Source organism: Magnolia sinica, chromosome 4 (assembly GCF_029962835.1).
Source record: "Magnolia sinica isolate HGM2019 chromosome 4, MsV1, whole genome shotgun sequence".
NCBI lineage: Eukaryota > Viridiplantae > Streptophyta > Magnoliopsida > Magnoliales > Magnoliaceae > Magnolia > Magnolia sinica.
The window spans coordinates 101,767,130-101,782,436 of NC_080576.1; the positions used below are offsets into that span (position 1 = coordinate 101,767,130).

At 41.5% G+C, this 15,307-nt stretch overlaps 1 protein-coding gene across 5 annotated transcripts in view; it reads left to right on the forward strand.

Moving 5' to 3' along the window:
* LOC131243544 (uncharacterized) overlaps positions 1–10,851 on the forward strand; it is an 80,309-nt gene extending 69,458 nt beyond the window's left edge. For 3 of the 5 annotated variants that reach the window (XM_058242976.1, XM_058242972.1, XM_058242975.1), the window contains 2 exons: positions 1,159–1,226; positions 10,541–10,851. In XM_058242976.1, coding sequence (XP_058098959.1) covers positions 1,159–1,194 — 36 coding nt within the window. In that variant the 3' untranslated portion in view covers positions 1,195–1,226; positions 10,541–10,851. The remainder of the gene's footprint in view (positions 1–1,158; positions 1,227–10,540) is intronic. The other 2 variants (XM_058242973.1, XM_058242974.1) reach the window with 1 other exon arrangement.
* Positions 10,852–15,307: the final 4,456 nt, after the last annotated feature.

The window sequence follows — 15,307 nt, forward strand, 5'->3', positions numbered from 1 at the left end:
TTTCTAACTGTTGAAGTTTTGTTTTAACCATTAAAATTACTTTGATCACACTTGATAATGACTTGATGGTCCACTACTTGATCAATATGGGATTTGGATGGCCTAGATAGTGGAAGGATTAGATCATGAGTATATGCATGGATAAGATAGTTTAATAGGTCCATCTCCCCCCCGGGCATTGTCACTTGGGGAGAGAGAGAGAGAGAGAGAGAGAGAGAGAGAGAGAGAGAGAGAGAGAGAGATGTGCGTGATCCACCTAGTGGATGGTGTGCATCTCCCTTGGCCCCTACCAAAGGAGCAAATGGCATCGGCAAAAGCATTGTGGAAAAAGTGTCCTACAATTCAATTGCTCAAGGTAAGATCTTGACCCTTCTTCGTGGTGTTTGATCTTTTAGAAATCTGATGTTTCACAAACAGGGAATCTTGGGAGGAATATTGAATTGGATCTTCGGATTATGTAGAGTTTCTGCTGCGTTTAGACCCAAAAATCCAATAGAAGTAGCTCCCAGATTGTGGCTACATTACTTTATAATCCAACTTGAAATGTAACTTGTCACAATTTGGGGCCTGGAACCTCGATATGAATGCTAATGAAGGTAACCACAATTTGGTTACTTCCACTTTAGTTGGACTAATTAATGCAATTCAGTCCAATACTTCAGCCAGACACAGCCCTAAATGAAAATTTTCGCTGGTTGAAGAAATGCTCCTTGCATGTGGTCAAGATAAAAATCAGTTCTCTGCAGTGTATCATTTGCAATATAAGACTTGCATCTCATAGTTGACATAAGCAGGTTTTATCTTTGGCTATATTGTTAAAGTTAGTTAGAAAATGAAGATAGTTACAGCAACCCTGGGGGCCCAAGGTTTCGGTGACCACGGTTTTGCTTGAAACTCAATATCGAGGACACAATCCATACCTCACTTTGAGAAAATTAATAGAATCTTAAAATTCATCTGATAATGGTAGCCAGGATTTATTTTTCAGGTTCAACCAATAATAATTTTGGGTGGATTTAGTTGCTTTGGAGATTTCATTTTTGTGACTTCTCATCTCGATTTCTTTCTGCAACATTTGTATATTACTAATGTACAGTCTAGAAACTTCTCAAGCACTAGCATCACCTTTTGATCTCCTTGTTCATTTTTCTTCTGCAGATTCATTGGATCCTAAAACACTTGGTGCACAATTGATGCGTGCATTTGGTTGAATATTTTGTGCAGAGGTAATTCTTGTATCTCAAGTCTCAATATCTCCTACCATTTATCTTCAAGGAATGCTATAGTGATTTCTGTGAGAGACTAGAGACGTGAATTGCTGCACCCATGCTAACATTGCATAAGTCCGCAACGTCCAGGCCAATTATTAGGTGGAGCTGACCATGAACATTCCTTGGCCAGTAAATCAGCCAATCCAATCATCACAAAGGCCATGGTCGTATGAGGAAAATGGATGGGTTAGAAAGAATCACCCTCCGCATATATTCACATTGTATGTGTGGCATACCTGATGAGTGACCGGTCTGACTTTTAGGACAAGGCATGTTCACACAGAGCCCACATATTCACACATCACTATATATGTGTGATACATTCCTGGATCTTGGATGTCTGTGTGCCATGTTGGCTCGTGTGCCATAATTCACCAATTCAGTTGTCACGTGAATTGTTTTTATTCACAGAACAAGCTTGGCTAGTGGGCCAGCCACCTGACCCTGGCCGTGGAGGTATTATTCAGGCTTGAGCTGAAAGGTTGTACAATACCTTTCAGGTTTTGAGTTTGTGTTAGCGGGGGCAGGTGGGACCCATGTTTCAGTGATCCAAACAGTAATATAATGGGTCCCATTGAGGATGAGCCATGCACCAAAATCTCCCCCATGGTTGGAAGAACCCTAACCATTCCAATGGGTAGTCAACCAATCGATGGTCAAGAGACAAAACAAAGCATAGTTCACACTCAACCAAGAAAACAGGCCAAATGCTACACATCTGGGATCTTCCAATCTGAGGGAGTTTGGTTGCATTGCCCATCCACGTCAAGCCCCTGTCTATCAATGATTCTGATCATTGAAATATGGGCCCAACTTGTGCAAACTCAAAACCCAAACAATACTGTACAATCTTTCAGCTGGAGCATTGTATGGTGCATCTTGGCAAAGTATAAAAGCCAAGAAGCAGAGCAAAATTTCAAGGGGAAGCGGCAACCTGATGAGTAGGGGTGGAAAGAAACGGGCTAGATCTGGACCGGTTTGCGATAAGTCTGAGCATGACCTGATTACTGATCATGCCTAAAAGTCAAGCCCATTCCTGGACCACTTAGTAATTAGGCCTCTGATTTCAGACCCAAGGCAACATCATAAATGGCTTGTTCTCGGGCTCAAATCCGATGACACTGGAAATGTTTGCGAAACACAGGCCAGTCTTGATCCTTTTATTAATTGGACTTCAAACTTGGGCCCATACCTGAGCCATGGGCCTATATTATAGACCTGAACCCTGCCCAAATTGGTTCAGAACCCAAAAATTGACGGCCCAGGCCCATTGCCACCCTTAGGTGGGACATTCATGCAGTTAATTAACTAGGGGGATTGACAAAATATGTCTTGAAAATAAAAGAATAACTGGTCATTTGGATGCATGGAAATGTCACTTTGAAATTTTTTCCATAGAAATTGGAAATTTTCATGGTTTAGATCTTTAAATAAGGGTTGATAATTTCATATATGTAAAAAACTTCGTAAAATTACCTTTCAAAAAAAAAAAAAAAATGTTCTAAAATCTTTGATACACTAATTTATTTTATTTTGTTCTTGTTCTTTCTCCTCAAACCCTAGTGGTCAGTCAACATGTCTGACCAATGGATAGAACCATGTGATGGATGATGTAGGTCAATTATTAGGCCCTTTCTAATATAATCAATATGCATTATCATTTTCCTAGCCATTAATTGGAGGGTGAGAATCATTTGAACAATGTGATTTTATGAGATGGAATGGTAATCAAGGGTGGGAAACACATGATCAGACCATTTATAGTTTAGTCAATATGGATCATCAACTTTCCTAACTGTTGATTGATCAATTAGGAGCATACACAAGAAGTAATAATTTAGGCGGGATCCATAACCAAAGGTTGGACTTACATGATGGATGATCTAGATCAGTGGTAGAACCGTTTGTAGTGTAGTCAAAACGATGGATGGTTCCATTTCGTTAGTCATTGATTGGATGGTCACTATCATCCGACCACAATGGTGTTTTGAGAGAGATGGTCAATCAAAGGTAGGACCCATGCAGTGGATGGCCTATTTCAATACTCAGAGCGTTTGTAGTATTATCAAAATAGACAATCCATTTTTCTAGCCACTCATTGGATGGTTAAGGTCATCCAACTGGTGTGATCTTTTTATGGAGATTGAAAACAAACATGGGAACATATGATGTATGGTCTAGATCAAACATAATAGGTACTGGTCTTGGCTGAGCTTTGTCAAGGAAGAAATTGGATTAAAGAAATGTGAAGTTGGGACTTGAACTGTCTACCTCTATTTTGCAAAAACCACATGTCTTGCCATAAAAGCAATTAAGCAACACAATAATCATGCATGAAGTTTCCATTAATCTAATTGTTGATTTCTAGAAGTTTCTGAATTCTGAATGAGCCAACCCACTTAGTGTCATCTCCACCTAATGTATGCTAGGATAATCAGGACCATTAATCTAGTAGTCCATAGATGGGTTATATTCTAAAGATCATGGACCAAATCTTAGCCATACATCAATTGACATGCAATAGATGGTTAAGGATTGCCAATAAAAAATGTGACATTGTCTACGTTTAATTACCGAAATCTGCTCCTGAAGAAGGGGCCTAAGCACGACTGATGCCATGCACTTAAGTGGCAAAGGAAAGTGAGACCGTACTTGTTTTTCTAGGCCTGTTCGGACATACAGTTCCCCGGTTCCCGCAGAAGATCAATTTCGTGAGCCGTGTGATCGGAAACCTTCCCACACGGTTCAGAGAGCACTGAATTAGAATGAGAGGTTCACCACCACATCATTGCAAGGGGAGCTCGCTCGATTCGCAGATTGGTCCTACTCGTAGTGACATCTCTGCAAAGGAAAGGTATCGGTTGAGATATGTGGTAGGGGTTTCTTCATCACCAGGTTCACCTTGAAGGAAGACCTAGACATGGTGCTTACACATCCAAAGCCTTTCACCCTTGGTTCTAGTGGCCTTGCATGGAAGAAATGGGAACGTAATTTCAACCTGAGGAGGGAAAATGGAATGTGTCCTTGGGTGAAGCTCCTGTTTCTCTCGTTCCCCTTCTAGAGGGAGGAAGCATTGGAACAAATCAAGAAAACCATAGGTAAAGCGGGTAGTCTCATTTTTTCTTTTCAACCAGGGAGGAATCAATGAATGACTTGCCGAATCAATAACGACAGAAGTTCAGTGACTTGCTCGAAAATCCTCCTCACACCTTTGATGCTGCCCCTATATATTAGGAGGGGCTTCTACTGACTCCCAAAAGGAGAGAGCGTCGAATCCCCTAATGAGAGAGAAGCATGGGCCTGCTTGGAACCCTAAATTCCAGTGACATTGACTAGGTGACATCAACATTCGACGGGTAGGGAATAAGCATAGGCATTTAAGGGGAGAGTTTGCAATCATTGCTTCATCATGATTTTCGTATGGGAATTGTTTCAATTTTTGAAATTCCTTCCGGTTTTTATTGTCCTCGGGGGAACGGCTTAATACCTTTGGTTTTGCCTTTGCTGAGCTCGAGCTTGTTGAACTAGTGTTGCTTGGCCCTGCTGGTTCTGGTTGTTGGGGTAGTGTTGCCCCTGCTAGTGGTGTGGAGGCTAAGGATTCTGAGTGGCAGCAGTTCGAGTTGGAGAGGAGTGCCCTAAATGATGTTGACTTGGGTATTTGCCTCCGGATCATTCATCATTGTTATTATTACCCCTCTTCGCACGCGCGCGCGGGGTGGGGGGGTTGTTATCCTATCCTCTTTCTCTATTACGGGCAAGGATCCTTCATGAATGGCCCTTTTTAGACGCATGCCACGACAGATGAATTCTTCAAAGGTTCGTACTTCTCTTATTAGTACGTACCCCTTCACAAGCTAATAAAGGTTCTAGAGAAGAATTCCAACGACCTCACGCTCTGGAATGGGGAACGACACCTTAGCTGCTAATGCCCTCTATCCATTAATAAATTGTGTGAAGGTCTTATTTGATTTCTACATAGTGGCATGCAGATTAGCTAGACACGATTCTACCTCAACGTTGTAATCAATTTGGCTAACGAACCGTTGAGCCAAGTCGTCGAAGGTCTTAAAGGGACCCATGACTGCTCTACATGATTAGGGTGCTTGCCATTCTCTTGACAATTTTGCTCCTTCAATGACATTAGTGAGTTGCCCACCCCATTCATTATTTTATGATTCTCTACAGTCTACTTCCCACCCCATCAGAAACTAGGTCTCATTCGTCGTTGTCTAGGATATGCTCAACTTCTCCCATAGAAAGAAACAAGTCATCTCTCCTAAGGCTCCCACTCAATCATTCAAAGGCAATTGTTGATCCGGTCAACAAATGCTCTATTTTCAACGTTTCCGAGTCGATTCTAAAGTTGGTGGACAAAGAGAGTTCACCTGGTGATTGGGAAGGAAGTTCTCCTCTTTCCGACCAAGTTTGACTTCTATTTCTCATGTAGTAGTGTCAAAACGTCAATACATGAAATGGGAGAGAAAACCGAATCCTCGACGATCCACTAGCTATCAAATCTCCTCCCACCAGCTATAAATGATCAACTGTCTATTCCATCTCTGTAACTTGCTACTAAAGAGTAAGGGTGGATTGAATCTTCCTAGGGAGAAAGAAGAAGAAAAAGAGACTTCGAAGGGGGTCTTCATTCCTACTGCCCATCCCCTGAAGGGGCTTATCAATTTGGGCTTCATATTCACCACTCAACTACCCATCTATGCTAGGCTCGGCATAGAAAGCTAGAGATATCCTTCGTCGTTGATAAAGAGTGGTGGAGCTACAAAAAGCAGGTGAAAAGTGAAGGTCCTTACTAAGGGGACTACAGGGCAAGTCGTCCAATACTTATCTTTTCTGGAATTCACTTGCCATCGCATCCCCTAGTTGCAGCTTCCTCCCCTGGATCCCATCGGTCCACTTCCTCTGCCTGCCTAATCACTCTGGACTAGATGCACACATCTCGTAGGGGGTCTGATTAGTGAGCCAGGTAGGAAGCTGCCAAAGCAACGAAAGTATTAGCAATTGTACTAACGGTAGTTCACCATCTCCAAGTGGGCTTAAGAAACTTCTGGATTGTGAGGTTTATGACCATTTCGACATCTCTTTACCATTTCATCACTGCAATCAAATGTTTGAAAAGGAGACCCGGTCCAACGCATAATATCATTTTTTTAAAAATTTATTTATTTATTATTTTTTTTTAAAGGCAACAGAAAGGCTTTCATTGATAAAGGCGTTGAGATAGCACCAGAGGAACAACGAAAAGGAAAAACTAATCAAGAGGAAGTAACTACCCACTCCTTGACCAAAGAAAAGGCAATGCAAAGAACTCGACCCACCCCGATGCTCTCATTACAAAAACATCTATTGTTTCTCTCTCCCTAGATAACCCATAACACTGCCAAAAGGGAAAGAAATCAACGAGTTTGCAACTTCTCTAGGAAGGACATGCCATGTCAAGCCAGGAGAAAGTCCCCAACATCGAGAAGCATGACCCATGCCACATTGAAATCTTGGACGGCCAGCCACAAAGAAGTGGCAAAAGGACAATGGATAAGCAGCTTGTTAACCAATTCAACCATACACATGAGGCAAATATTTGGGATGATCATAGCTCTCTTTTGGAGGTTGTCAACAGTTATGATTTTGTTTCTACCCGCAAGCCATCTGAAAGTTGTTATCTTCAGAGGGGCACCATAATGCCAAATGTGAGAGGTTGGGGCTTGCTTCCTACCTTGCTTACGGACTAAGGAATAGAACGAGCAAACCAAGAACTGACCATATCATTTGGGATGATCATAGCTCTCTTTCTTCTATTGATGGGCTGTAGTATTGCAAACGTTGCAGAAGGGAAATCAGTTCTGAGATCTCATCGTCCCTAAGGTTCCGGCGGCTTGGCGGGTTCCATATCATTTGTGCACCACAAATATCGTAGCAATTAGCAACAGAAACGTTTCGATATAGGTCAAGGCGAGCCAAACACGGGTAGTTAACTTTAAGGGGAAGGTCACCACACCAAGCATCTTCCCAAAAGCCTATGTCTTTACCATTCCCGCAAGCAAAGGCAATACCATCCTTGAATTGAGCTTGCACCCTGTAGATTCCTTTCCAGATAGTGGACTCTCTGTACATAGTGGATTCCATTGTCCGCTGTCCTCCATTCTTACAACCATATTTTGTAGTTATCACCTCCCTCCAAAGGGCATCCCTTTCCTCGCCAAACTGCCACCACCATTTGCCCAAATGGACCAAAATCATGTCCTCCAAAAGTCTAATGCCAGCTCCTCCCTCATCAACCACCTCACCCCAATCCAGAAGATGTAATCTCTTCTTTCTACGGTGTCTTGCCATATATAGTTGCGACTTTGTCTTTCCAATCAGGCTAGGGCTGATTTTGGGCATTTGAAAAGACACATGAAGTATAATGGCAGATTAGATAGACCAACTTTGATGAGAGTGATATGACCGCCATGGGATAAAATCTAACCCTTTCAAATTGAAAGCTTCTCTCAATTCTTTCCACTACTTTGTCCCATAGGTGGGTAGCCAGACGTCCCAAGAAAAAGGGAGACCTAAATAAGTCGAAGGAAACGAACCCGCCTTGTATCCAAAAGATTCTGCCAAATCATTCAACTCATCAGTATCCACATGGATTCCCAACATTTCACACTTTGCCAAATTAACCTTCTGCCCCGAAACCACCTCAAAACATCTGGTGATCATGCTAAGGTTGAACCTTTTCCTTTGTTGCCTCACAAAACAGAAGCATGTCATCTGCGAATGTGCGATATCGGGGGGCTACAACTAGTTGCCTTGAAACTACGAAAGAGACCTACCTCTTGACCTTTGTTGGGCATCCTACTAAAAGCTTCCGTTATCAGAAGAAATAGGAAGGGGAAAAGCGGGTCACCTTTTCTAATTCGCCTTGTGGTCTTAAAATAACCTTTAGGGGAGCCGTTAACAAGGACCGAAAAAAGGGCTTGATTTGACACTTCCCTTTATCCAAGCGCACCATTTTGTACCACGTCCAATTTTTTTGAGCATATAGTCGAGAAAATCCTAGTCCACATGATCGTAGGCCTTCACTATGTCCAATTTCCAAGCAATCCCTTTGATCTCTTGTGCCTAGAATCAATGCACTCATGCGCGATAAGAGCACTATGTAGAATTTGTCTCCCGTCTACAAAAGCACCTCGATTTGCGGAAATAACCTTACCTATGAACATTATACCGCAGTGAAGAATTTGTCTCCCGTCTACTCATGCGCATAATACCATTATCCGGCAATGAACATATCCATCCGCATTGATCAAGGAATTAATATCATTTAGTATTTAAGAGTAGCCAGCCCCAAAGATAGAGATGTTATTTCACTACGCTCCATAGCCGCCATCTTGAATGATGCGGAGAACTAGCAGCTGAGAAGTTCTAGCGTTCACTATGTCCGCTGCCTCTTCAAAGAGAAGTTAACTTTGTCGAAAAAGGGCCCACCCGGTCTAGGCAACGGCATTCATGGGCATTCATGGTCACCCATTTCCACTTCCCCAACCCTTCATTCGGGCTTGTTGGTCCAACCTTTATTCTTTTTATGCATACTGGCGGGGAGGGGCTCTGAACTTTCTAGTCTCCTAAATAGCAACAGCTCCCCTTTCTTCCTCCCTATAGTGCTTGTTGGCGTGATCCTCCAACACGTTTTCGCTAATGAGTAATACGTATGCGATCTCACCAATCCTCTACCGTATTCATGCATTGTCTATAGTGTGACTGTAAAATGAGCTTACCTCATACCCCTAGGCAAGGGAGTAGCTCGGCGACTTCCTTGCTGGTCCACTCATTTGTAGTCTTTGTGATTGGCAATCGTCGGTTAGCTGTCCCAGTCTCAGTAACCCTCTATCTATCGGCTCATCCCGGCCAGGTTCAGAGTAGAATGGGCAGAGCAGTCTTAGTGATAGATAAGTGCGGGCATCGATTCTTTTATTAGTTCCCATTTCTATAGATAGTTCATTCTTATGTACCGTACCAATAGTGAAGTTTCAAAAATTAGTATGACGAACTGTATGTCTTCTATAGATAAGGCGGAGCATTTTTGCTCTTCTTCCAAACTAAAACATCTGTCTTCGGTCTGGCTGCAAAGTCTTTCGGCTGGGCCCTTGGCAGGGGGTGGGTCATCCTGAAAATGCAAAAGGGCGGGTAGAACCATCTCTAGATAGAGATAGGTTCCACCTTTCGAAAAATGGAACCCCTTATACGTAAAAGCAAACCGGCTTTTCTGGCAGGCGATTTGTTAAATTGCAACAACCTGGGATTTCTCTTCTACTCTATACTGATTCCCTCCCCCGCTGACATTGTTTGGCAATTCATTTGGTTTCTTCATTTCCGCTTGAAATCCCACTGGAGGAGTATCCTTGATGTGCCAGTTCCTACCAATAGGGCCCATGTTCAGTGATCTAGTTCATTGATTTCATTGATCTGATGATCCCCATCATGATAGGGGATCACAAAACATCTCCATGTTGGAAGATCCTAAACCTTCATTGCGTGGCCAAAATAAATGGTGGCTGAGGAAGAAATAACATCAACTTTTTTTTTTTAATTATTATTTTATTTTATTTTTGGACCGGGGGGGGGGGGTGGGTGTCGGAAGTAAAAGAAAAAGGCTAAAGATTGGAATGGCTATGATCATAGAATTTAGAAGATTTTTGGGGCAAAACTCATCTATGCCTTACTTCCGAGGTCATCTGTCCGGGTCTATGAACCATTCTGTGTGGAGGTCATCAGGTCAATATTCTACCATAATGAATTATGGCTCCATCATATAAAATGGTCGCATCATCTGTAATTTTGCAACTATGTTCACTACTTTATTATTCATCAATGATCGATATTCTTCGAGACTTAAATTTCTAATTTTTATATCTTATCTTCTACTAAAAAAAACTACTTTAGTTTCTCTATTTCTTACTGCATTCTTAAAACCTGTTTAGTTAATCCTAGTAAAAAATTATGAAATTATGCCAGTCACTGGGTTGACTCATCCGAAGCCTTAACTTGTTGGTCGACTTTGCTGAGTCCTAGTTTTGGTTTTATAATAATGGTTTTAAAAAATCCATGAAAAATTTCATGGAATCCTTTGTCGAACCCAATCTTTCATGGTTCCAATGGAATTCATTTTCCACAGATTAAATGAACCCCAAAAGATTGCATTCAAGCTCTCCTAGTGATTGACAGCCTATCTGACAAATTCAATTATGCATGGGAGATAGCTAACATTGCAGCTTTGCAGGGCTTTGCTGAGGAATTTTGAAAGCTGGTCTGCTAGAAAGGTGTTGTGGAATTGGACCAGATGGGGTGGGAAAAAGTTGTATTCTCCCTTTGGAGTGGATTTGGTGATTTTTTTTTTCATTGGATATTTTGTTTTGTGATGTATATGTGATTGGCTCTCTTGTGCCTTTGGCCTGCTTAATATAATCTTTTATTGCATTAAAAAAGGATAGTTGTAAATGCCTCCCTCCGTTTTATGACAAATGTAAACACCTCCCCTGTTTTGGATTATATAGCAAGTACCTTCCATCTTTTAGAGATTTCAGAGACAAATCTGTACCAAAAGGCAACAATACCCCACTTTCATATCCTATCTACAGGCTTATTTACTCTCATTTCATTTCATTTCCATGCGTTTGCTCCCATCTAAATACACCACAAATGCATTTACCTCCATTTGTATCGAATTCCTCTCATTTACCTCCATTTATATCGAAAACCCTGCCACTATGATTTATGTGTTATGTTCACAGTCCATCCATTGGCGAGATCATTTTAGGGCATGACCCCAAAAATGAGGCAGATCCAAATCTCAAGTGGACCACACCACAGAAAGTAGTGGGGACAATGATTCCCACCGTCGAAACATTACTAAGCCCACCATGATGTTTATTTGCCATCCAACCTGTTCATAAGGTCACAGAGACCTGGATGAAGGGGTAAAAAACAAATATCAGCTTGAATCCATAACATCTGTGGCCTCCAAGAAGTTTTCAATGGTAGGCTTTCAATCTCCAATGCTTTCTGTTGTGTGGTCCACTGGAGCTTTGGATGTTACTTATTTTTGGGATCATGCCCTGAAATGATCTCTAAAAATGCATGGATGTTTGGATATAATACATACATCATGGTGGGGTCCACAGAACTGGTGATATCAACATACCACCGAGGTGGGTGATGTGTGGCACACCACGCAATCTGCTTCCCTTCTATGGTGGCAGGACTCTGAGGGGCCCACCCTGTTTTATCCATGCCATCCATTCTTTTTCCTGCATACCTTAGGCCATGAGCCCAAAATTGAAGGGAGCGGATTAGGTGAGACGCTTACTGTGGGGCCAACCTTAGTATATGTATGCATGCTGTATTTATGCTTTCTAGATTTATGTTGTCCATCTTCTTTTTCATATCGTTTTAGGGCATAAGCCCAAAAATGAAGCAGATCCAAATTCCCATGGACCATGTTATAGGAAACAGTGGTCAGTGAACTCACCATTAAAATAAAAAATCATAGGACCCACCATTATATTTAATTTCATCCAACCTATTAATAAGGTCACAAAAACTTAGATGAAGGATAAATAAATAAAAATAATAATAATAATTGAAAAAAAAAAAAAAAAAACTTTTATGGTATGGTCTACTTCAGATTTGGATCTTTTTCATTTTTGGGCCCATGCCCTTAAAATCAGATGAACGGCATGGGTATAAAACAATACATTAAGGTGGGTCTCACGATAAGGGCTGTACTATCATAGGTGAGGCCAGGGCGCACCTTATCCACTCCCAAAATTGAATCATATACAAAGTTCAAGTGGACCACACCATAGAAAACAGTTGAGCCACAAGTTTTAGATTAAGCTGGTATTTGTGTTTTTTCTTTGTCCATATCTGTGTGACCTTTTCAACAAGTTGGATGACAAATAAACATCACTGTGGTCCTAAGAAGTTTTCAGCAGTGGATGTTGTTATCCCCCAGTACTGTTTCCTGTGGTGTGGTCTACTTGAACTTTGGATACACTTCAATTTGGCTTATGGTCTAAAATGAGCTAGCAAAATAGATGGACAACGTGGATAAAACACAAACATCACATCGGACCCCAAAGTCCTGCCAAGGAGGTTGCTGGTGGTAGGATCACCATGCAATCCCCATCCATTTGTCTGAGGAAATCCAACAACATGTTTCCATTGTGTAGACCCACCATTTTAACATCAGTTATTGGGACTCGATTCAGTAGTGACCCTCTGTACAGATGTTTGTGCTGGAAAGCTGTGGACCTGCCATGATTTCAGTGTTTTTATATGCCTTACATCCATTTTGCCAGCCCATTTTAGAGCATAGACCCAAAAATGAGGCAATGCCAAATCTCAGGTGAACCACACCACAGGAAACAACTGTAATTGAACACCCACTATTATAAGGGGGCTACGAAAGTTTTTAATCAAGCTTGTGTTTGTGTTTTCCCTTCCTTCCAGTCCGTGTGAGCTAATCAATACGTTAGATGACAAATAAACATTATAGTGGGACTAAGAAAGTATTTTATGGTGGCCATTTGTGTAGCACGGATTGTGCATGGACTGGGTGAGCCCGCCTAGTGCTTTTCTTTACTTCTATGTAGATAGGGTGGTATTGACTCAAAAGTGATAAGATGTCTTTTGAAACTGTAAAATTGCTTGGGAGTCGAGGGATTTGAAGATCCTTCGACATAAGTGACACTTGCGGTTGATCTATTATATAAGATTCTAAGCAAGGACCTCGATGACAGAAAAAGAAAGGGTTGATAACCATTTTCTGCTTGATAGAGTAAAGTCTCTACTTTACAAGATTTTGAATTCTCCGCAGATATAGAATAGTTCTAGAAACGACTACATCGAGGGTTTAAGTGTACAAATGCCGAAGTGAAAACAAGAAAAAGAAGCAAGATGCTTGAATGCAATGTTAGGGGTTATTAAAATGAACTTGTGGAGATGTGAGAGAGAAAGAGAAAAGCCAAGCAATCTTATGTGGAGAAAGTTAGCCGAGTGTCCTGATTTCGACTCTACTCAGTTGATCTACAAATTTCTCGGAATTGATAGCCTTATGGAGTGAAGGAGATTACTTGAAAAGTTTCTCTGAACCCTTTAACACTTTTTATAGCCTTCTTCGACTCTCCCTCAAACTTACCTAAGCCTTTTCAAGCAAAAACCCAAATGGCTTAGCCAAGCACAAGTATGTTATCTTGCAAGTACCAGGTGGGTCAAATGAGGGAGAGGAGTCAGATATTTACAAAGGTGACAGGCATGAATTGGATTCCGGTTAGTGTAATGTAGCTTGATTTTGCAAACTTCAAAGCTTCTTAGGTAATAAGTGTTGGAAATTATACAAATTAATGTGTTTCTGTATAATGTGAAAACCGAAAAGTGCAAAATAATCAGAAATCAGGACAGGCTGAAGCACATCTGAAACGCTGTCATTAAAGCATTATTTGCCCCTACTCAAGTGAATTGAGTATGCTGATAGGTTACAGGCAAATAGCTTCTAGGATACGACGAGCCTGGTGTGGGTCTGCGTTCAGCAAACACGAAGGCCCACCAAATGGAACTCAATTACACGCTTTCTAGCAGTACTACAATATAAAGGAAAAAATTTCAAAAGAAGAAGAAAAGATGAGAAAAAGAGTTTTGACTTCTGCAAAGGTCAATTCAAATCTTCAGCCACTGGTTCAGTTGAACCGTTCTAGGCCACACCGAAGGTATAAGCCTTGCTATGTTGCTGGAAACACTAGAATATATGAGTGGAGAGGGGCTGGCTATCTCAATTCGTATGAGTTTGCTGGAGTGAGTTGAGATGGTTTGGAAACCCATCTAGGTCCTCCTTTTATAAGCTATGGTGGCTAGGGGGTTATAGTCCATAGACTTAAATTCCATTAAGCTATTTCTGGCTGTTGAAAAACTAGCCGTTTTCTGACTGTTATGCATGGACCATCAAGCTGCTGCATGCTGACTGTTGTGAGACAACAGCTAGCCGTTTTCTAGCTGTTGGGCTAGCCATGCAGCAGTTATAGCTGGACCCTACACTAATGGCTCAGCTGTTACAGTTTCTGCTGCAACAGCTCTTTTCAGCCCCTCTATTTATACTGAAAGATCTCTCTCGAAGTGCAAAGCACGCCACTAGTGCCTCTACAGCCACACTGCCTCACATGCCCACGCCCTCGCACTGAGACCGAGCCCGAGCGCGAGCGCGCCCGCGGAACATGCAAGGTCCATAGTCCACGGACTAGGTAGATATATATTATAATACTCCACATCCTTCATATAAACCACAGGTTTTTCTCTTCTCTTTTCCATATACGACTATTTCCAAAAAACCCGTAGAAAAATGTCTTTAAAAACAACTTTTTATATTATATTATATTTTATTATTAAAATATTTTTTATTAAAATCAATATTTTTGCAACAATAAGTGTTATCACACACCGATAAGTAGACTTTTTGGACCAGCAGGAATTCAATTCCCACCTATACTTTCAAACAAATTCACCACCTCCGCTGCCGCGAGGACTCATCTGATGAATCGAATGGTTGTCATGTCACCGATTCCACTCGAATTCTCACCCGTTACTTCTGACCAATCCAAACCGTCAATTGACTCTGGGTATATCCCTTGGTGCAATTTGTTTTCAGTTGTGATGCTCTTCCGGGCCTAACAAGGGCCAATTTTGAAAATCCATTGTAATCTTATGAAGTATTATTTGTGGATTTGGACTACAACATTCAACAACCAATGTTTCTTATGGTGTGGTCCACCTAAGATTTAGATCTGTCACATTTTTAAAGCCCATGCCCGAAAATAAGCTGGCAAAATGAATGTACGGTGTCATAAAACACAAACATGATTGTGTGACCAACAGAGCTTTTCAGCACATACGTGGAATCCGAGTCCAGCTGATTGACAGTTTTATTCTCGCGTGGGTGTGTTTGGGCCCACCGTACTCATAAAGAGCCAAAGATGCTTAATTGCACC